The sequence below is a fragment of the Alligator sinensis genome, unplaced genomic scaffold (assembly GCF_000455745.1).
Source record: "Alligator sinensis unplaced genomic scaffold, ASM45574v1 scaffold506_1, whole genome shotgun sequence".
NCBI lineage: Eukaryota > Metazoa > Chordata > Crocodylia > Alligatoridae > Alligator > Alligator sinensis.
The window spans coordinates 783,728-807,151 of record NW_005842215.1 but is presented as its reverse complement, the minus strand read 5'-3'; the positions used below and the strand labels follow the sequence as shown (position 1 = coordinate 807,151).

Here is a 23,424-nt window from a genome sequence, read left to right as displayed (position 1 = left end):
CTTCAAGAGGAGGTTAGATAAGCATCTAGCTGGGGTCATCGAAACCCAGCCCTCTTTCCTGCCTATGCAGGGGGTTGGACTCTATGGTCTATTGAGGTCCCTTCCGACCCTAGCATCTATGAATCTATGATTTACCATTTATAGTTCATTCACTGGGCCCCAGTGGAATCAACAGTGCTTCAAGACTTGGTGCTTCTACAGCTCAGCACTGTCCATTATGTATATGTATTCTAGAAATGACCCTCCTTGCCTGCCCCCCCCCCCCTCGGATCTCCCTGTTTAATTAGCCTCCTCACTCATAACTGGAACCAGGTATTCTTGTCATGAGTCCTGGGATCCTCTAAAAATGATATGCAGATGTATCGCAGGGCAAAATGGCCCCACTCCACCTCATGGAGATTGGAGCCATGCTAATCCTATATGGCAGGCTGAGAGAGGGGGTGACAGAGGGATTTGGGGTGAACTGTTTGAGGTCCTGTTTGGTGATGTTTGCCAGACATTTAAGTCTGGTGAAGAAATGGGGAAGAAAGGCACGACACAGCTCAGTTGTGGGAATGAAAAGGAAGTTGAAATGTATTCGGTACAGTGGCTCACCATGACTTGAGAGAGAGTTGGTGCTGAGGGGAATGGTGTACAGTGAGGGGGATGATGTACAATGTATCTTATTCAGATGGGTTGCATTAAGCTGTCCTTGTGGTAGGTCCATCACTAAAAGCTTGATCAATGCCTGAAAGGCAGAGGAAGGGATTGACAGAACATTGGGGTGTAACGAGTGGAGGAAAAGAGACCCAATACTCAAAATAGTGGTAGTGGTGGTAAGTAGCGATAAGGTGGAAAAAGAGTTGAATGGAAATGAAGGTCTGGAGATGGGTAGAGAATTGGCAAAAGTGGGGAAGTGAGTATGGAAGACAGTGATGGCAGGAGCAACAGTTGAGGCAACAATGGCAGCAGCAGTGGCAAAGGCGGCGATGTAAGTGACAGTGCCAGACAGAAGATGAGAGCAGAGGAGAGCGGGTGATTGAGTGGGAGCAGCGGGAGAAAGTATTTCAGACGAGAGATGGAGGACAGTAGGATCACAATGGAATGCCAGCCCACTGGGAGTGGCATAGCGGGAAGATGCAGAAAACACAATGAAAGATGGCAGGGAGGATTGGAGACTGCAGGTAAAGGCAGTATTAGTGACAGAATGGAGACGGGATCGGCATTAAACAGATACGACTTTTTGGAAAAGGTGCTGTTTGAGATGCTGGAGGTGCAGCCAGAGCACCTAACCAGCTTAATTGCTTTTCGAAACAGAAGTCTTGGCAAATCCCTTACTGGAATGGAGATGAGTATGGAAAATTTTTGGAAGAAATATGCAGAGGAATGTAAGAAGGAGGATTTAAGAGGGATACAGTTTATGGCAGGAGAAAAGACAAGGGAACGAGTGATTATAGTACAAATGTATATGGATTTATTAGTGGAAGAAGACGTAGAAAGGTGGCTGGAATTGCATGTTCAAAGAGTGTAATGAGTGTGGAAAAAGTGAGGGACAAATATGGTATTTGGATGGGGTTATGGAGGGCACAAGTAGTGTTACAGGCAAACAAGTAGAGCCCCAGGTTGGGGGAAGCACCTCCTATCTGTAAGCCAGCTGGGGGTACACCTGTATTTTTATAATATATCGTGGGCAACCCAAACAGTGTAGCAAGCAGCAAGGAAGGGCACCTGTCTGCACAGTGGCCTCACATACTGTGCTTCAGGGGAAAAGGGAAGGGGGAACAGAGCAGCCAGGAGTCCCTAAAATGCATTACTTGTTGGAGGGCAGGGGGGAGGCAGGGCAGTTTTCCTGAAGGTGTCTGACGGCCTTTGGAAACAAAGGTAGCCTCCCCAAGGAGCAGCTGGAATCGGAAGGTGACGGTGAGGAAGAGGGGACTGAGACAGAGAGAGAAATGGTGGAAGAGACCCTGCAGGAGAGAGAAATGGAGAAAGGAGAAGCAGAATTTCTGTAATTGAGGCAACACAGGAGGAAACAGGAGACAAAAAGGGAGGCGGGAACAGGTAACGGCTCGGATATGGGGGTAGGGGAAGGGAAGAAGGAAGAAACCCCACAGGCACTAGAAGTGTTGATGGAGCAAGGAAGAGAGCCAGACAGACCGGCAGGGAAAAGGAAGAAGACATGGGCTGTAAACAAGGAAAAAGAAACTTGATAAAGAGGGAGGGTGAGAGTTGGAGAGCAGCTTCCTGCTGCTAATGTCCCTGGGCTCCAGCTCGGAGTGGAGAGGCAGTGGTGGGAAATGGAAGCTTTCCTTAATGTGAAAGCAGTTGGGCAGCTTGCAAAGGCACTCAGAATGCAGTGAATTTTGGGGGAGGGAAGAACGTACCATGGCCAGCAGCATTACCGAGGAACCTTAAAGAAACAGGCATACTCTTCTTACAAGAAGCAAAATGGCACTGTTAATAGTATCAATATTGGGAGTCTTTTAACAGAAAACAGATGGAAACAGATTGAACAAGTGTTGAAACAAGTAAGGGCAGACATAATCTGCCTACAAGAATGTAGTATACTGGGAGAGAGGGATTATAAACACTTTGAGAATAGGTGGAGGTGGGGACCGTTTTGGTGGTCAGGGACAAATGAGAACGAAGTGGCAGGTGTAGCAATACTTTTTAAGAGTTCAGAGTAAAACAGGTGGAAGACCTAATCAGTCAAAGTCTACAGTGAATGATACTATCAGGCAGGGGAACAGAATTAAAAATCTTCAATGTATATATGCACCACCAGAGTGGAAGAGGAGGAAGGCTCTGCTTAGGAAGCTAGCAGTTTGTGGTTGGAGAGAGATTGCAGATAGTGGAGGACTTCAATTGTATAATAGAAGCAGGTGACAAAACAGGGGAAATAGGTGGAACTTGAGACAGTTCATCCAGATTGTTAACAAATAAAAGAAGAGTCGCTAAGAGATCTGGGGGCAAGTGGAAACGTTTTCACTAGAACTGACTCCAGTGGAAGGAAACAGTCAAGAACAGACTTTGTGTTTGTATCAAAAGAAATAGTGTTAAGGAAGAAAGAAGCTGTAAATGTGACATTTTGTGATCACCTGATGCTGAAGGCAGAACTGAGTCTTGGTAAGAGCCCTGCAAGAGAAAGGAGAGCGTTAGTTAAATGTGCAACTATTGCAAGATGAGATGTGTCAAGTGTACACAAGGCGATATGGGGGGTGGAGAACACTGAAGAAAATTTTAAGAGTATCAGGAAATGGTGGATGATGGTGAAGAAGACGGGAAAATTCTTCAGGGAGGATGGCCAAATAACTGTGGGGAAAAGAACGAAAGAGATGAGAGAGGTGCAAAGAAAGATGCAGGAGCTGCTAAAGGAAGCTGCAGAAGGAAGATAAAAGAAAAACTAGAAGAAACGAGGCAAGAGATAGCTGGTGTAAAAGTAAGATGGGAGAGAGAATGTTTTTAGCATAAGCACCATAGGTGGGAGAAAACAAAGAATTTTCTCAATACTTTTCCGCTAGAATTAAGTCAGTGAAAAGAGAGCTAAAAGCAGTGAGGGAAGATGGTGGTACCCAGGTGGAAAAGCAGGGGAGGTGTTGGAGGCAATGAGAAGATTTAATGAAGAGCTATATCAATAGAAGGAAATAGACAGGAAGAAGATGAAGGATTTGCTGGAAGAGATTGAAGGGAAAGCAGAGGAGGTGGAGGAGTGTTTCAAAATCTTTAAAAGAGGGAAATAACCAGGAGTAGATGGACTACCTAAGGAACTTTACAAAAAGTTTTGGGCATGGCTATGGAGGGATATAATAGAAGTTTTCAAGGAAATAGCAGAAGCACGAGAGGGAGGAAAGGGTTTTTACACGAGGTGTTGTGATCTTACTCTTCAAGAAAGGGGAGAAGGAACTCCTGAAAAACTGGAGACTGATTACACTCCTTAATATGGACTGTAAGTTAGTGGCCAAGAGGATGAGGACAAACCTCTAGAAAACAATACATGAAGACCAAGTATACATAGTACCAGGTAGATGGATCTCTGAAGGGATCAGAATGATCAGAGATCACTGTCCCATATCCAAGAAAGGAAAACAAACACAGTTATAGCAAACCTAGATTTAGAAAAAATATCTGACAAGTAGATCATGATTATGTGGGTAGGGTAGGAAAAACAGGGTTCTTGGAAAATTTTATACGTTGGATAAGGTTATTGTATAGAGAAGCAGAGTGTCAAGTTCAAATTAATGGGCATCTAAGTGGTGCCTTTAAAATCCATATAGAGGTGAGACAAGGGCACCCCTTACCACCACTACAGTATGTGTGCGGCATGGAACCATTAGCACAAAGAATAAGAAAAGACAAGGTTGTAAGTGGTGTAAAGATAGTGGGAGGGCGAGAGATGAGATTTGTATTATACACGATGATATAAATGTAGAGAGATCATTTTGATGGAAAGGGTAGTAAAGCATACATTAGAATATGGAGAAGCAATGTGGGGCTAAACTAAATAGATCAAAAAGCACATAATGGGAGTGTAGAACTGGAGAAACTTGACGAAGCTGGGCCTTCAAATAAGAGAGAGAGAAATCAGAGTGCTAGGGATCCAGATGGATGCTAAGGGGAAAGGTAATACGGCATAGGAAAAGGTGACAGCAAAGATACGGCAAATACTTTAGTTATGGTCCGGAAGGATACTGCCCTTTGCCGGAAAAGTGGTGGCAGTTCAAGCTGTGCTGCTGCCAATTAGTCTATATACAGGAATTGTATTCCCACCAAAGTAGCAGCAGATAGTGAAAGTACAGAGGGAAATGTGTGTTCTTCTGGAATGCCAAAAGAGAGAGGTTGGCTAGATCTGAACCGTACACAGTAAGAGGGATGGAGGCTGCTGGACTTGGGATTGTTTGTCTATGCAAATTATGTAAGTGCGGTATGCAAGGTGATAACAGAGTGGAAAGTAGTGTGTATCATACAGTTACACATAGCTGCAATTTTGAGGAAATGGGGAATATATCAGACCTCTTTAAAAGAGTCCATGGGAGTGGCAACCGCCTATTCATTGCATCAGATGGAAGGTTTTATATAGAGGTATAAAATAGGGAAGGTAGTGCTGGAGGTCCTGAGGGATCATAAGAAATTGATGAAAGTGGTAAGGGAGAGAGACAGGATGGTGCTGGTAGGAAACTTCACAGAAGGACAATTGAAGAATATGTGGGGAGTGGTGGTGGGTAAACAACTAAAACAGACCCATGCTGACCTAGTGTGGATGCTTGTGAGAAATATCTTGACACTGAGAGAGGTGCAACACAGATGTGGCGTGACGAGCACATCAGCATGCCCATAGGAGAGGTACAGGGAAGAAGAAATGATGGGACGTGTTGTGGGATTGTATACATGGGGGTGTGGGAAAGGGTCCACTGCTTTCTGGTTGTCACCAAAATAAACCTGTTCTTAGTGCAGAAGCTGGTACTGTGCAGACTTATACCAAAGGAATTGGAGGAAGCATTAGTAAGGACTTACAAAGTTAAGACCTTTATTAGCATGTTTTAAAACTAGTTTATGGAAAGTAAGACACCTCAGGGTTTTAAGGAGATCATTTTCACTGAAAGAGTGCCTCAAGCTGGGACTGCATGAAATACTACATCGATCAGGACAAGGAATAGATTGGAGAAGAAGCAGCAAAGAAATAGAGGAAAAGGACTGGGCACACTTGTTTCACTGAACCAACAGAAGAAGGGGCAGAGAGTTTCAGGTGGTTAGTGAGGTAATCGTTTTTCATGGGGTTCTGTATGAAGAAAATGAGTTCTGTAAGCATTTGTTTTTTTTTGTGGGAGATTGATGGTATGTTGTTTAAGGGTTTAATACCTCTATCTCGAGATGTAGCGTTATAGATATCTATAGAGATGTAGATAGAGTATGTTTTTGATATGTAATTTTTGTGGTATGAAGTCTTGGTAAAACAAGGATGCTCAATATGTGTAGGTTTGTAAATGTAGGGAGATAAGTGTGGTTTTTAATAAAATTTAGTTAAAACAAACATCCCCATCCATATGTTCGCCTGACATGGGCCATGTTTTATAGTCATGCTCAGTGTTGGCTACATTTAATCAGCTTCATAGTTGGCTTCCATTACTGAGCGCATTCTGCTTTTGGCAGCAGTTTAATGATAAGACTGTTTATTTAGTGAAAAAATAGACAATGCTGATTGGAGAAAAAAACTTTGTCTTGTATTTGAGTAAATATGGTAATTTGAATAGTTGCTGCATTATATACATGATTTTATATGATACTTTGTATGTACCTTTTTTGTTTTTGGAGAAAGGCAAACAAAGGTATTCTGCTTTGAGCTACCTCTGTAAAATCAGTACTCTTAAATATATTTTCAGTCACAGCTCGTACAGAGTATTTCTGCTAATAACGGATGCTTAGAAAGAGAACACACCAGACCAGTGAGGGCCAGTGTTTTTGACAGATGTGCCCCAAATCAGCCCAGCCAAGCCTTTTCCCTTACCTGATCTGCTGCTCAGCTTTGTGCTCACTGCCTAATCTGATGCTGTGGTTTCTGCTTTGTGCCCGATCTGCCACTGTGCTGCCTGTTCCTCTCCAGTCTACCACAGGCCACACACGCAGGCTGCCTATGCCACTTGTGGCACCTGTGGCACAAGTTGGCTGCCCCTGCACTACTAGACTGTGTTGTTTGTTCTTTTAAGTGCATTTTTTTCCGCAACTTGGAGGGCAGGGTTGTTTGGGCAAGAGTGTGAGAACCAGATCTTTTGGTTTTACTGTCTTTGGCATATAGGGTAAATTCCTTAACCCTCCTACAGTTTTCTAGTTACCGATCTGAGAATTTGAATGTTGCATAATGTTTATAACTTAGTTCTGTTTAAGTAGCATTTATGTAGCTATAAACCCCTTCTTGCCTGAAGCCAGCAAATAATGCCAAACCACTTCTAACTGAGTTTCGTTGTTTTTTTTCCCCTTTGCAGCTAGCTTCAGCTGTTCTGGAGGCTGTGGAAAATAACACCCTGAGCATTGAACCAGTTGGCTTGCAACCTGTTCGATTTGTGAAGGCTTCTGCAGTTGAATGTGGGGGACCAAAGTAGGTTGAGCTAAGATATGTTTGTCTTCTTTTTAGAAAGTGGATGATTCTTGGTTAGATTTATCAGCTTATAACACTGTCATGACGTGGATAAAATGCATGTCTTAGGGCATTTATACACATACATTTGTCTGCTCTGACACAGGAGATCCAGCACATGGAAGCAGACTCGGTTAATTGAGTCTGCTCTGCACATGAGCTGATGCACCTGGTGCTGCATTGCATGTATTTGTATAAATGGTGAAATGCGCATCACCCCTGAGAAAATGGTGGTGGTGTGCTTTTGAACTAAAACACCTTCAATGTGTGTTAGCTCAAAAGCACGCCACCATCATTTTCTCAGTGCTGATGCGCATTTCACCATTTATACAAATATACATATACACAGATCAAGGGGGCAAGAGGGTGCAAAGGCCCCCATGGCTCACCAAAAGCATCTGGAAATGTCTCCAAGCTAAAAAGGAGGCATACACCCATTAGAAGGGAGGGGCCATCACCAGAGAGGACTATACCTCTGTTGCTCGGGACTGTAGGGGGGCGGTCAGGAAGGCCAAGGCAGAGACGGAACTGGGACTAGCTACCCAGATCAAGGACAACAAGAAGTCCTTTTTTAAATATATAGGGGGTAAAAAGAAGATACTGGGTAATGTGGGGCCTCTGCAGGACACGCTAGGAAATCTGGTCGTCGCACCAATTAGCAAAGCTAACCTATTTAACAATTTCTTTCCCTCCGTTTTTCTGAGTAGGGACCTGGTCATCCCCCCCACTGGGACCCCGTAGGCCCCGTGGGAGGCACACCCAGGCCTAGGGTCAGTGAGGACCTAGTCAGGGAATTTCTGGAGGGACTGGATGTATTTAAATCAGCAGGTCCTGATGATCTCCACCCCAGAGTGCTGAGGGAACTAGCAGAGGTTATTGTGGAACCTCTGGCATGGCTCTCCGAGCACTCATGGTGCTCTGGCAGAAGCTTTATGAGAGAATTATCATAGCGCATGTCTGCGAGGGGCCAGCAGGGGAGATTATGCTTAGGGGCAACCAGCATGGGTTTATTAGAGGCAGGTCCTGTCAGACCAACCTGGTGGCCTTCTATGACCAGGTCACCAAATCCCTGGATGCAGGTGTTGCGGTGGATATAGTCTTTCTGGACTTTAGGAAGGCCTTTAACACTGTCTCTCACCCCATTCTCATTAAAAAACTAGGAGACTGTGGTGTTGATGCCTACACAGTCAGATGGGTCACTAACTAGCTGGAGGACCGCACCCAGAGAGTGGTGGATGGGTCATTTTCGACCTGGAGGGATGTGGACAGTGGGGTTTCGCAGGGCTTGGTCCTCAGGCCCGCACTGTTCAACATCTTCATCAGTGACTTGGATGAGGGGGTAAAAAGCACCCTGTTCAAATTTGCAGATGACTCTAAGATGTGGGGAGAAGTGGGCACGCTAGAAGGAAGGAATAGGTTGCAATCGGATCTGGACAGGCTACAGGGGTGGGCGGAAGAGAACAGGATGGGTTTCAACACTGACAAGTGCAGGATACTGCACCTGGGGAGGAAGAACCAGCAGCAGACCTACATGCTGGGGAACTCCTTTTTTGTCAGTGCAGAGGCAGAGAAGGATCTTGGAGTCATTATTGAGGCCAATATGAACATGGGCTGGCAGTGTGGGGATGTGATCAGGAAGGCCAACCATACCTTGTCATGCATCCATAGATGCATCTCAAGCAGGTCCAAGGAGGTGATCCTTCCCCTCTGTGCGACACTGGTTAGGCTGCAGTTGGAGTACTACGTCCAGTTATGGGTGCCACACTTCAGGAGGGATGTGAACAGCATGGAGAGGGTCCAGAGGAGGGCCACTGCATGATCAGGGGTCAGCAGGGCAGGCCCTACGAGGAGAGGCTAATGGACCTAAACCTGTTCAGCCTCCACAAGAGAAGGCTGAGGGGGGGATCTAGTGGCCGTTTACAAACTAGTCAGGAGGGACCAGCAGGCATTGGGAGAGTCCCTGTTCCCCTGAGCACTCCCAGGAGTAACAAGAAATAACGGTCACAAGCTGGCAGAGGGTAGATTCAGGCTAGATATCAGGAGGCACTACTTCACCGTCAGGGCAGCTAGGATCTGGAACCAACTTCCAAGAGAAGTGGTGCTGGCTCCTACCCTGGGGGTTTTTAAAAGGAGGCTGGATGAACACCTGGTCGGGGTCATTTGACCCCAGTACTCTTTCCTGCCATGGCAGGGGGTCGGACTTGATGATCTTCTCAGGTCCCTTCTGACCCTACCAAGTATGAAATTATGGAACTATGTGCCTCAGTGCTGGATGCTTTTAAAAGTGCCTGACGCTGTGGCACAAACGTGTAGAAATGCCCTTAAACTGTTAAATATTAGGCGTATTAGGATTCTATCACCTGAGCTTTGGTAAGGAGAAGCTAAATGAGTGCCAAATATCATACTTACAAAATGGACTAACACTTCTGAGAGCACCCACAAGAGAAATGAGGTAATCTTTTGGAGTGAAAAGATGGATCCATTTATGATGTGATTATAAATAATAACATCATTAAAATAACATAGTCATTTTAATGCAAAGCTTCATTTTTTTTAAAAAAAATTATATACTAAGGCAAACAAACTACTTAAAATAATCCTTATAAAGTCTCTGTCCTCCAAGGTATTTGATCAAACCCAGGTAAGTGTATTATGTGGGATGAATTGATTGTAGGAATGTGAGGCTGTGGACACCTTGTATGGGAAGACTTTCCAGAAAGCTTCATTGAAAGAAGTATGTATGGAGGAGGACAGGGTATGTGCATAATGCTTAGAGGTCTGAAGCATCGAACGTAGTCTGAAAACAGACATAAAATTATGGGAGACCAAAAAAAAAAAAAAAGCAGGTCAATGAGCTGGGAAGAAACGTATACAGAGCAAATGCTTGATAGACTGGCAGTGATTTTAGGGATGAGTTGACATGAGGATGAATTTAAAGCTGACGCAAGAAGAGAGAGTCAGAGCAGAATGGTATGCAATTTGAATGGCAGAAGAGGAAGATTATTTTAGCAGCTGCATTCTGGATAGAATTGCCAGGATTAGGAGTAAACAAAGAAATATAGGGGAATCTGGAGAGCTGAGTTTGCAGTAGTTGGAGTGACAAATGCTTAAGTCACTGGGGGCTGTTAGCAGTAGAAGTCCAGAGGCAATACCGAGCTGATCTATAGAAAGCTTACTTGCCGAAAAAGTCAAGTTTCAACACTTTCCCATAGAAAGTTTGTCAAAATGAATATGTTCTCTCATAGTATTTTGGTTGTTGATAGAGCTGCATTAGCTGAATGAAACTTTTACAACCATCTCGACTTAACTTTGTATTTTTAAATACAAATGTTCTGCCTTTCCCAAATTTGATGTAGGACTTCTGCATTTTGTTTCATTGAGGTGTAATTTTTTTCGAAGTAAGGGAAACAAATATATTCTGTTTGATTCTTAATCTTTTCCTTGAAGAAAGCTGTTTAAACTGATGGGCAAAGTTTTACAAACTAATTGTTTAGAACCCTGCAAAATCCCCAAGATCATTCAGGTTTTTGTATGTTCTTTAACTTAAACAGATTTGTACTTGAGGGAAGTACCCTGTCCACCAAAGCTAGACTCGCAAGGAAGTTAGTATATCATAGGGTTCCACCAGCCAGGTTAAATGGCACTGGAATATCAGCAGTGTTGCATGGCCAAGTAGTGTGGGACACATGATGCTGTAGTTCTCTTAGTTGCTTGTGGGGATAATTACTTGAATCCTATGGGGAAGCCAAGCTGGCTCCTGGTTGCAGATGGTATCCTACAGCTTCTACTCAACAGCATTTGTATGCCAAGAATTTCCATGCATCTGTTCTAAGTCCCTGCCCTCCTTCCCTGTTATGGCAAATGCACCTACACTGTTTTACCCTCCTGCCTCCCATACTGTAGGTATACAACAAAATGTGTAATGCTATTAAGATTTTTATTTTAATTGTAATTATATTTTGTTTCTATATAATTTACACAATGTTTTTACCTTATGAAAGGAAGGTTTTGGAATTTTCCTTCTATGGTAAATTTCAGAATTTCAACTTTTTGTTTTGATTCAGAATGCAGACAAGTAGGAAATTCCATTTTCTGCTCAGCTCTGTCTTTTAGTAATAACAGTCAAGCCATACAGCACCACAAAGCAATGCAAGTTTAAACACTTAATTCCATCTAATCCACAGGTGATACCTGAGGTGAAAGGTCTGATCCATAAATTAATATAGGGAAGGGGAACATGGATTTTTTTTTTTCTTTTTAAGTGGTACTTTATGTTCAGTTGGCATGTATATAGCTCTTCTGGAGAATTAATACCCTATCTATTGTATTCAGCCAGATAGGTACCGGAATATTGTGACCGCTGTTTTCAGGGTATTATCTTTGCCTTAGATGTGAAACGGTAACGTTAATTTTAAAGAACATCAGGAAGCATTTTATATGACATGGATGAATGTCCTGTTTAGGTCCTATATTTCACTGAATGTATTATATATTGTAGTCTTGACTCTGATGTTTTGATAGCTTTTAAATCAGTTAATGAACTGCTTTTCATTTGCCCTGCAACTTGATTCATTAGCCCTTGGCGGTAGTGGTGTAACATCCTCTGTTTCCATCCAGGGGATACATGTCATCATGGTTTACTTTTGGTTCTGAAGCATTTGTGGCTATTTAACTTATTTTTAGTGATAAAAACGTAGTTGTTTATAACCAGAAGAAATAGAAGAAAATGTACTTCTGTTGAAGTTGTATCTTTCTCTCCTCAAAAACGTTGTCAAAATTGAGGTCACCTTGGTTATTTCATATTTGAAAAGTGTGTGGTTTTTGCTTCCGTAACTTTGAGGAACGTAGAATTTAAGAGAAAAGAACAAAAAAACTTCTGAGGTCCACTCGGCATGTTGTCAGAACCTAATTTTGTCAGACAGATCCCTAATTACTGTAAGGTGGATACTTTAGAAGATCCTCCAACATTGTTTTAGTTGCTATTTGGTTTTATTTTAGAAGTAGTTTTCCCACAAGAGGAAGCAGAGTTCTCATAAGTTTTAGACACTGCTTCTCTTGTTAAGGAATGTAGTGGACAACAGTTTTAGATTCTTTTAGACTAGCTACCAGGGGCTAGTATGGTCCTTCTCCAAAAATGAGTCGGTTATGTCTGCAGTCCTCTCATACTCTCTCAAAAAAGAGATGGGGAAATTGGACTAAGGCTGTCAGGCTATCATTTCAATTCCTCTGTCAAAGATTCTTTATAATACTGTGAATGCAAAGTACAATATAAACTGAAACATAAAAGCAATTTTGAACTTTGTAAAATGCATCCTGCACAAGTTTCAGACAAATGAGTAGTATAACAATGTAAACTGAAGGCAGGATAGAGATGCACTTTATGGACTAACTAAATCAGTGACTCATAAGCTCTTGTAACCTCAGGCTCACTTAATGAGATGCTGTGAAAAGACATGCACAAAACAGCCTATCAAAGAGTATATAAAAGAATATAAGAGAAAAGGATGGGGATGGGGGCAGTGCTAGGAGAGGCAAACAAGTTATAAACCTGTAGGGACAAAGTGGTTGCCAGAACTAATCCAGGTTATGGGATAAGAATCCATAGTCCCTGTTCAGACTGTGCTTAATCCCATCTGGATGACTTCTCCCCATTTCACATTTAAGTCTGCTTTAAAGTTCTGTTGCTTATGAACAGTTGCTCTTAGGTCAGCAATGAAATGTCCAGGAAGGTTAAAGTGTTCTGCCACGTGTTCTTGTGTGCTTTTGCAATGGTGGCAGATCAGTGTCCTCTCGTTCTTTCATGTAGGGATTGCTCCGTCTGTCCAGTGTAGACAGCAGAGGGGCATTATAAGCAGGCAGTGGCGTATATAATGTTGTAGAGCTGCAGGTGAAAGACCTTTGTATGTTGGTCTGCATTGAGGAGGCGACACAGCTTGCATTTGATTCTGTTGCGAGGCCTGGTGCCTTGAGAATAGGAATTAGGTAGTCTGTTGCTTGAGAGAAACCATTTGAATTTATGGGGATGCCTGTAGGGCAGGACAGACTTGACCCTTATGGGTACCTTGAGATGTTTATTTTCCTGGAGGGGTAGGAGGCCGTTAGTGATGTGTCCAGGGTGTTTAAGCTGGGGGCTGTAGGTGGCAGCCAGAGGGATTCTGTTGTTCTTCATCAATGCAAGCCTGACTTCAAATGAACACAACTAACTATTGAGACCTGAATATGTTATGTATAACTAAATGCAACATAAAATGCAGCAGCAGTATGCTCAAACTACTTCTTAAATATTGATTGCTAGAAGTTATAGCATGTTTGGCAGAGCAGGAACTCCACTGGACAGATCCCTAGCTTCCTCTGTTTCAAGGCTATAGTCAACCAACTTGAAACCTTTTGAATACAAGGGCATATGATCAAGATTTTATTGACTGCATATGCTAGAGCTGCTACTAGATAGGCCTGAAAAGAAGATTTAAAAATCAATAAAATATAATGGGGCACAATGTAAAAACAGAATACTCTATGTAAAGTTAGAGTAGTTGACAACATAGAATAGTAATGGTGAACAACAAAGCAGTTCAGGGGGAGTTAGCCATAGCAGAGCAATTTGAGTTGCTTTAAAGAAAAATAAAATCTATGTTTTAACTTGCAAGCAACTGAGCTTCAGAAATGCCATTTAAAATAAACAAATTTTATATTTTACAGGAAATGTGCTCTCAGTGGACAAAGTAAGTCATGCAAACATAGAATCAAGTTAGGTGATTCAAGCAGCTATTACTACATTTCTCCTTTTTGCCGATACAGAGTAAGTAACTTTAACTTCATTTTGAGTTCATGTTGTATTCCATACAGATATGGAGATTAACCAAGTTGTGTGTTTTTTACATTGTCTTAGATCACTTCTGTGTGCAACTTCTTTACCTACATTCGATACATCCAGCAAGGACTTGTAAAGCAGCAGGACGGTGAGTGGAAATCCAAAGTATGGTACACTTGTAGATAGCCAGTTAACTCTTTTTTTTGTGTTTTAAAAAAATAAAAAGGTATCCTGAGTATACATAGGAGGAGTGATTAAACCATTACAGGGAGACCATTTCCTGGCACTTCTATATTAGTCATTAGTAGAGTTGAGTGAACTTTTCTAGGAAATAGATTATTTACCAAAAATGCAATTTCAGTTGATCTGAAACTATATATCCATTCCACTGATACTTGCTGAATAGTTTCAGCTTAAAATAATTTGTTTTTTCTCACGCTACACAATGGGAGTGGAAGAGGAGGTGACAGTGGTGGTGATATAGTGGGTTCCTCTCCATTTTAGAGCTCAGATGTTAAGGCCATAATGGCCCATAATGTAGAAGCTTAGGTTCACTTCCCTGCTGGACCTGAGAGAGTTTGAATGCATGCCTCACCTATCATGGAAGTTCTGTACACTCAGTTGCTCCACTTAAAATACTGTAATAATCATTGCAGAAGTGACTAGTATCCAAGTGAGTGTACTAACTACCAGATGAGTATATTAACCGCCAGGCTGTGAAGTTATTTTGCTCTCCTTGGATCTGTGAAATGTAAGCTTGTTTTTGTTTTATTTTTTTTGTAATCTGGATTTTTCTTCAAATGGAGTCATTGAGCATAGACTGCTACAGAAATACCCTAGAGTATGGTAGTTAAGGCAGTCTCCCTATTCAGATATGGGTTCAAATGGAATAGTCATTGGGCTACTGTGTGGGGAAAAGGTCACAGGAGTTGCTGCCTCGTTGTTTGTTTGTTTTTTGAATGATGCCTAGTGTAGGCCTGTTGTTTCACTGCTTTGTCTATGTCCAAGTTGTCTGAAATGTAATCAGACCGAGTCAGAATATATTGGGGGCAGTGAAATGTATATCTTTTATACTCAAAATGAAATGTTTTCAGGTTTTTTTGTTTCAGCGAGAAAACTGAAACGTTTTCATTTGGTTGAGTCTGAACTTAACTTCCCCTTCCTCCCTTTTCATAGATTTCATAGACATCAGGGCTGGAAGGGACCTCGGAAGATCATCAAGTCCAGCCCCCCGCCCAAAGGGCAGGAAGTCAGCTGGGGTCATAGGATCCCAGCAAGATAAGCATCCAGTTTCATCTTGAAGGTGTTCAATGAAGGCGCTTGAACCACCTTCGGTGGCAGGCTGTTCCAGACCTTGGGGGCTCGGACAGTAAAGAAATTCTTCCTTATGTCCAGCCTGAAACGATCTTGAAGTAGTTTGTGACCATTCGACCTCGTCATCCCTTGGGGCGCTCTGGTGAACAAACGTTCCCCCAGATGCTGGTGGTCACCCCTGATAAATTTGTAGGTGGCCATCAGATCACCCCTGAGCCTGTGCTTTTTCAGGCTAAAGAGCCCCACGGCTCTCAGCCTGTCATCATAGGGTCTGTTTCCCTGACCTCTGATCATGCGCGTGGCTCTTCTCTGGACTCTCTCAAGCTTCTCCACATCCTTTTTGAATTGTGGAGCCCAAAACTGGACACAGTACTCCAGCTGCGGCCTCACTAAGGCCGAGTACAGGGGGAGAATGACGTCCCGGGATTTGCTTGAGAAGCATCTATGGATGCAAGCCAGCGTTTTGGTCGCTTTACTAGCCGCCGCATCGCATTGCAGGCTCATGTTCATCTTGTGGTCAATGATGACCCCCAAGTCTCTTTCTTCCATAGTGCTAGCCAACATAGCACTGCCGAGCCTATAAGGATGCTGCGGGTTTTTTTTCCCAAGGTGGAGAACCTTGCATTTATCGGCGTTGAACACCATCAGATTCTCGTCCGCCCACTTGCTGAGCCTGTCCAGGTCAGCCTGGATAACCTGCCTGTCTTCTGGTGTGGATGCTTTGCCCCAGAGGTTGGTGTCATCGGCGAACTTGGCCAGTTCTGATCGCTTCTGACTCCAGTGTCCACATCATTAATGAAGATGTTGAACAGTATGGGTCCAAGGACAGAGCCTTGGGGGACCCCACTGGTCACAGGACACCACGATGAGTGACTTCCATCGATTACTACCCTCTGGGTCCGACCCCGGAGCCAATTTTCCAGCCAGTGGATCGTGGAGGACCCAAGGCGACAATTGGCCAGTTTCTCCCAGAGGCGATCATGGGACACCAGATCGAAGGCTTTTTTGAAGTCAAGATATATGACATCAATCTCTTCTCCCTTGTCCAGGTGATAGGTCACCTGGTCGTAGAAGGAAATGAGATTGGTCAAGCAAGACCTACCCGCAACAAACCCATGCTGGCTATCCCTTAAGATGTTGGCGTTGGCCAGTCCATTAAGGATGGCCTCTTTAATAAACTTTTCTAAGATCTTCCCCGGGATAGAAGTCAGGCTGATGGGCCTATAGTTAGCTGGATCCACTTTCCTCCCTTTCTTGAAGATAGGCACCACATTGGCCTTCTTCCAGTCTTCGGGCACTACACCAGATCTCCAAGAGTTTTCAAAGATCCGTGCTAGAGGCTGGGCTATGATGCTCGCCAGCTCCTTGAGTACCCTGGGGTGAAGATTGTCAGGGCCGGCTGACTTGAAGGTATCCAGCTTCTCAAGATGTTCCTTCACAAAGTCAGCATTAATGGAGGGCAGGGGATCACCCTCACCCATACTTCCCGGCCCTGTAGCGGGCATGGGCGTCCCATGGGACTGATGAAAGACTGACGCAAAGTACCTGTTGCCCCTGCTTTTCCTCTGGCTCCCCACATATCTGAAAAAGGACTTTTTATTGTTCTTGATGCTCAAAGCTAGCTTTAGTGTAGCCAAATTGAAAAATTATGCATGAAGTCCTAGTTGGTCGATTAGATTCTCATATGCATTTCTGACATGGACAATGGATACTCTGTGTTTAGGGTATAATAGGAGAAAGGATTGCAGCTTTTAGGCAGATGCAGATGAAAAATATGTGCCCTTGGCCAGCGCTGTCAAGGTATCGGAGCAGCTTGGTCAAATGTGACTGATAAACATTGTAGGGATTCTCTAATAAAAGGAACCGATATTATTACTGCTACTTCCTCAGACAGGAAGGGGGCTTCCTGCCAGTTTTGTTCTTATCTATATTGAGCATTGGCAGTTAGTTCTTCATTTCAGCTTGTATCTGGGCCAGTAATTAGAAAGCTGCTTAACTGTGCTGTTCCATTCTAGTAGAGTAGGTGCGCAGAAAAGTTGTGAAGGCATGGCAGCGAGCAATTTAGCTTGCTTTGTGTAAGGTTTTAGAGGATTTTTGCAAGATTGTTTTCATGCAACAGAAAATATACCATTTAGCTGTTGCTTAAGTTACTTCAACAGTCAGTCTTAAGAATTTGCCTGCACTATGTAGCACGTTTGAGCCCCAGGGACAGCCATGATGCCCTTTGCTGTCCTTGTGACTCCTGATCTGATCCGGCTCCCTGGATCCTCTTCCTTTTCCCTCTCCTGCCATGCCTTGATGTAATGAGTTAATTGATGAAAAGAGTTTGCCCTTGGGTCCCAGATAAAGCCCTTGTCTGTCTTTTGGCCAACAGGTCCCTCTTGGACTCTGCTGGTGCCAGTCCTGCCCCTCACATGCTAAGTAGGCCCACTTGGTCCTCCCACACTCCCAGGGCACTTATCACCTTAAGGGTTATTTGTGACTTCCAGCCACCCGCCATAGCCATGTTCATGCCTTCCAGATGTTATTGGTCAGTCACCCTCATTGGGTCTCGTTAGGCCTCTTCACCCATGTTGGGGCTTCAGCCTTCCCAGCCTCTGCCCATCTAGCTGAGCATTTTAGTCTAGGCCCGCTGCACCAGACCTGGTTTCTGGGCTCCAGCACCCTGTTTTGCCACCTTGGGCACTAGGCCCCCTGGCCCTGGCTGGCTTTCATCTCTGGCTCCCTGTTGCAACTGTTAGTTTTTGCTAACTTGTTGGGCAAATGCCATTTTTTAAAAGATTAATGTGATATCATTGTCATGATTTGGGGCTGTTTGCATCTTTGTTTCCTATCTTAGGCGTTTGAGTCCAGTCCTTCCAAGTTACAGGTCTCTTGGTTGATCCTTTCTTGGCTGAGAATCCTGCAGTTTTCCCTGGATCCTGCAGCATGTTACCCTGTGTACCAGCTGACCCCAAATGGGTTCAGGCATGCTGATGTTCTGTTTTTGAGTTGTGACCACTGTGAGAATACATTACGCTAGGGGTATCAAATGGGGCCCAAACCAAGGATCTTTTGGCTGGTTGATAGGATGGATTGGAAGCACTCACTGAAGCCAGTGCATAAGACCAGTCCAGGTGTACCCAACACAGAGGGGTCGTACAGGGCATGGGTGCCCTGTCAGACCTGCCCTGTGTGCTAGTTCTGGGGCAGGTCCAGATGGGGCTCCAAACCATCCATGCAGGGCTGGTGTGGCAGGGTGCCATGTGCAGTGTGTACCCTGTGCCAACCCCCCATGCTGTATGCAGAGTGGGGTTGGCGTGTACTGCACACCGCATGTGAAGCTGGCCAGCCTGTGTACTGCATGTAGCACAGGGAGCTGGCATGGGGGGAATGCTGCATGCAGCACTCTGCCAAACAGGCCCTGTGTGCTGGCTGTGGTATGACTCCATCAGGCATGGCTCACATGCCAGCCCGGCTCCACATGTGGAGCACGGGGTTAGTCCGAGACCCGTGGGTTGAATCCCCTGCAGGCATTATGTTTGACACTCCTATAATAAACAGTACTTTACTTTTAAAAACAACTGCTTTATGTTATTGAATTATTTATGCTAAATTTATGAAGACTCATACTGTACAGGTTCAGTTATACTTAATTCATATATTGGTTTTGTGGTAGTTACTAAAAAGTTAAGTTAAGAAAATTACAGGGAGTACATTTGGAAAATGTGTGGCTTTTAATTTTGAAGCAGTTATGTTTTGTACATTTAATTTCAAGTGTAGATTAGATGTGTTGCATTGTGCAAATATTTTCTCAGATAATTTATATCATGCACGAGATGCGCACAGGCATTTATGAGAGTCCTTCACATGTTCTGCTACATACGTTTCCAGTCTCTGCTAATCTTTTCAAATTTTAGATATGGATCTCATTTCTGCAAATATGAAATAGTTCCTCCCAGATTTTCTGAAAGGTGGTGGTGAAAATGCACTTTATTAATTTCTTAAATTAAAAACAAAACCTACTCATGCGTTCACTTAAAGATGTGTTCACTTATTCACTTGAATTACCCTTGCATTCGTTATAATTTAAGGAAACTTTGTTGCCTTCAGTATTTGATCATGTAATGACGAAAATAATGTGTGTGTAGTGCCTTTGAGTATTTGGTGTGGATCACAAAGAAACCTATTTTGCTAGATGCACGCAATAAAAAAAATGTTAAGTTGCTAAAACTTTTTCAAAACAAAAAATCGTGAGTCACTGATATTAATATATTATTGTATCATGCCAGAACTCATTGCGGAATGGGTGAGCAGGTTGGGGTATAATCACAAAAAATTGCAGCATCCTTTTGAATTCCCAGGTTTTGAGGAGAAACACTTTCATTTACTCATAATTTTTCCTTTTCTCTCTTCCATTTTACTACTTTAAAAGCTTGTGTAAGTGGGGAGTAATGGGTGGGGAAGCAGGGCTAAAAAGCAGCACTTTATTTTGTTCTCATACTTTCAAAAAATCTGAATCTAAGAATCTGAAAGTTTTGGATTTCTAAAAGTTCACTGTTCATATGAAAAAATATTACCTTAGAAAAACTTGAATTAGCTCGCATATCTAGTAGAGTGACTTTAAGAAACACATGCATGAGAGCCACTTCCAGGCTTATGGCCTGAAGAGCTGCAGTGATATTAGCCAGGCTAGTTTTAAAAACTGTTCTAAGTATTGGGTGGTAGGATTTCCTTAGATGAAAATCTTTGCTGGGAATGGGCCCACTAGCCAACAAGGTTGGGGAGGGGTTAATAGTCTTAAGCCCTTTAAAACTGAGATTCAAGGTTTCTCTAATGCACAGTGCTTTAGTACTGTACTAGATGTCGGGGACTGATGGACCAGACATTGCCAGCAAATACATTATTTTAATATTGAGTTTCTTGTATCTGTAAGCTCTGAAGACCACTTAAAAGTTTAAGAATGCCTCATTTCCAGATTGACAGCATATTTTGAACCTTTAACCTGCAGTTAAAGTTACCAGAGTTCACTTCAGACTGTGATGACATCTGTCTGTCAAATGAGATACTTAAAACATGTATACAAACATTGTGTTCTTCTGTGCAGAATAGAGAAGGATTTTGAATGTGGGAAAATTTAAGTAGGAGATTTGTTTCAGTAATGTTTCTTTGCTTTTCTGTGTTACAGTGGATCAGATGTTTTGGGAAGTTATGCAGCTGAGAAAAGAGATGTCACTGGCAAAACTTGGATATTACAAGGAAGAGGTCTAACTCCCTACCGTCTGGTGCATGCATGAACTTCAGTGAATACACATAACTCTAAATTGTCTCTCTTTTTTTTGTCATTTGATATTTATTTCCAAGAAGTGAGTCCAAGATCTTTCTCCTTTTTCAGATTGCACTAAGAAGTTACTGTGATTTGTTTTAAACTGACCTATGCTGTGTATGCTTACATAACATTTTAGTTGAACAAAATGTGGCAAGCACTTGCGGGTGTATTAGTGATTTGTAATTTACAGTTGAAAACAAAACCTCTGATTAAATAAATGTTAGATTGAAAATAAGTATATTTCTTTTTCTTCTATAGAGTTTATAATACAGCATTGCCACAGAAAAAACAGACAAATACAATCATCCCAAACACTGTAATCTTTATTGTACTTATTAGAAAAGAATTGCTGATACATATAAAAAGAATAAGTAGATGTCAACTTTTACTAAAAAGTGGGAACAAATATCTATTTCAGTTGCAGTGAACTGTAGTATCTAAAATAGTGGGTTTTAAGGCACTCATCATTGGATTTTAGGCACCCCTCCATAGCTTTTGTGAATTGAGTATTACAGTTTATAGATTATAGTGCTTGCTTCTTTGCAAAGAGGCCAGGCTAGCGGGAATGGGGTGTGGTCCAGGCAGGGACAAGCCTGAGCCTGTGCTTATCTGCTTAGTTTATCTGCTTATCTCCTAACATCTCATGGCACCCTTCAGAAAATCTGGTGGCACCCCAGGGTGCCCCCGGCACCATGGTTTGAGAATTGCTGATCTAGAAAATCAACACACATGAAAATAACCAGAATGACTTGGGGTTCTCCTAACTTTAAAAAAAAATTGCCCTCTCTGACAGCAAATCTGTACTGTACAGAAGTCTGCAAGAGAGATTTAGGTGCTTTGCCTTTAATTTTTGGCATCTCTTGCTGTTCTCTATGAAGGGAGAGTGATACGGTTCACTACTTGAACATATTATCAAACCTTTGTCTAACTTTGTCACAAGCACCTTCTGGTCATTCCATCTTTTTGCCTTCTCCCTTTATTCTTTATACTTACCTTTGTTCTCTCTTTCAATCTTCTTCCTTTATCTCTACTTTTTGGCACATCCAAATAATGTCTTGTGCATCTGTTTCCACCAGCTGTCCCTGCACATGTGAATCATTTAAGCACTTATTGGATGGTACCTTAAGATATGGTTATTGCTGGCAGTCCCTCCATCTGTAAAACTGATGAAAAGAATCGTGTCTCCTTAAGAAAAATGCTTCTAGGCTGAAGTACCACTTGGCTTGCTCCTGCCATTCTCCCCAAGGTTTCTCTGGTCTGGTGGCAGACAATTGATTGGGATAAATGGAATGTTGTCAGTGATGAGTAGCAGATTTATCGCAGGCTAAGCACTTCGGGGAAAACTTGACTTGTTTTTGATTATGACAGCAATTTGCCATTTGCAAATATCATAAGATTATTGCTAAATAAACCAATGAACAATTAAAGATGAGCTTACATTTTATATTTTAAAAATCAAGCGTTTGGCAATTAGGATATTTTTATTATGAATGATTCTAAAGAAGACTGGTTAAGTGGGTTAAGCACTAAATGTATACTTGAGAGAGAGTACTCACTTCTGCAGAGATGTAAATGGAAAAAGATGCAAGATTTAACATAAAATAAATTATTTAAACATAAACATAAGTGTGTCATACATATGGTTCAGGGAAGGCAAGAGTTTTTGGTGTAATCATTCCAACAAAGTTTCATTCTTTTTTAGTTTGATATCCATTGCCAGCAATGTATGCACTGAAACTTCTCTTGAGGAGAATTTTACGTGTCCTTCCTACTGGTCCATTCATTTCCACTATAGAAGTCCATGTGAATTCTAACTTCATGTCAAGATGTTATTAATATTCTGTTGCCTGCCATATAGCTTACAAGTCTGTTTTACTCTGGTGCTCTTTTCATCAAGTGTTACTGTGATTTTCTGAGGTTACCTTTCTGTGCTATAGGCAGAAGTGCTTCTTAAGCACCTGAAATTATCGCTATTTCTTATTTGAAGCAGTGAAAAGAATACTTGTTTGTTAAAAAGCAAACTATTTTTATTGTGTAATTCAAGACTTAGTGACAAACTAATAATGATTTAATAACTTATTTTTAGAAAAGCTCACTTCAGTATAAAAGCAAAACGGTTAAGGCCAAAAGGCCTTGTTTTATATCTTAAAGTTTATCATAAATGTTTTCTTTTGCAACAAGGGACTGTGAAGATATATTTAGTAATTTCTAATTTCTGTGAAAAAGTGACTCTGGCCATTAGGTCAGTTTGAATAGTGATGCATTGAAATGAACCTGATGTCCTTTTTTCTTCTATTAAATCCATTTTACTCCTTTTCTACACACAGTTATATTGTAGTTAAAATGTAACATTCACTATTAAAATTTTATTGTCTAGTCTTTATGATTAAGAGACGGTCTGTCATGAAACTAATGTATCAGACTAGGGACATATAACTAGTGGCATATAACTACAATTATACAGTAGTTATCTTTGTGGTTTCTAACTGGCCTCCTCCTAGGTTCCTTGAATTTGTACTCAAACCTTTGTCCTACATCAAATGCCTCTGAGGTGCCCACTATCTTAGTCTGGGGAATGGCCAGACTACTTGGAAGATGCATAGTGGTTTTCTATGTAGGCCACCTTTTCCCATCTGTTTGGTCTTGAAGTGCAGTTGGTTTGGGAGATCTTGGATCAGTCCCAAGCTCTGTCACAAGTTTTCTGTTTGACCAACCTTGGGCAAATTGCATAATCAGTGCCTTAACTTCAGGACTGTAAAATGAGGATGTTACTTCCTTAATTCACTGGTATGCTGTAAGGTTATATGCATGTTTGTGAAGCACTCGGTTATTATGCTTCTATATCAATTGTTAATGTAATATACTTAAATCGGGTAGTTTTGT

At 42.3% G+C, this 23,424-nt stretch overlaps 1 protein-coding gene across 4 annotated transcripts in view; it reads left to right on the top strand.

Moving 5' to 3' along the window:
- Positions 1-22,892, top strand: part of RAB3IP (RAB3A interacting protein) — a 59,904-nt gene extending 37,012 nt beyond the window's left edge. For 2 of the 4 annotated variants that reach the window (XM_025207994.1, XM_025207993.1), the window contains exons 6-9: positions 6,957-7,069; positions 13,808-13,907; positions 13,998-14,067; positions 20,401-22,892. In XM_025207994.1, the coding sequence (XP_025063779.1) occupies positions 6,957-7,069; positions 13,808-13,907; positions 13,998-14,067; positions 20,401-20,483 (366 nt within the window). In that variant the 3' untranslated portion in view covers positions 20,484-22,892. The remainder of the gene's footprint in view (positions 1-6,956; positions 7,070-13,807; positions 13,908-13,997; positions 14,068-20,400) is intronic. The other 2 variants (XM_006026955.3, XM_006026954.3) reach the window with 2 other exon arrangements.
- Positions 22,893-23,424: the final 532 nt, after the last annotated feature.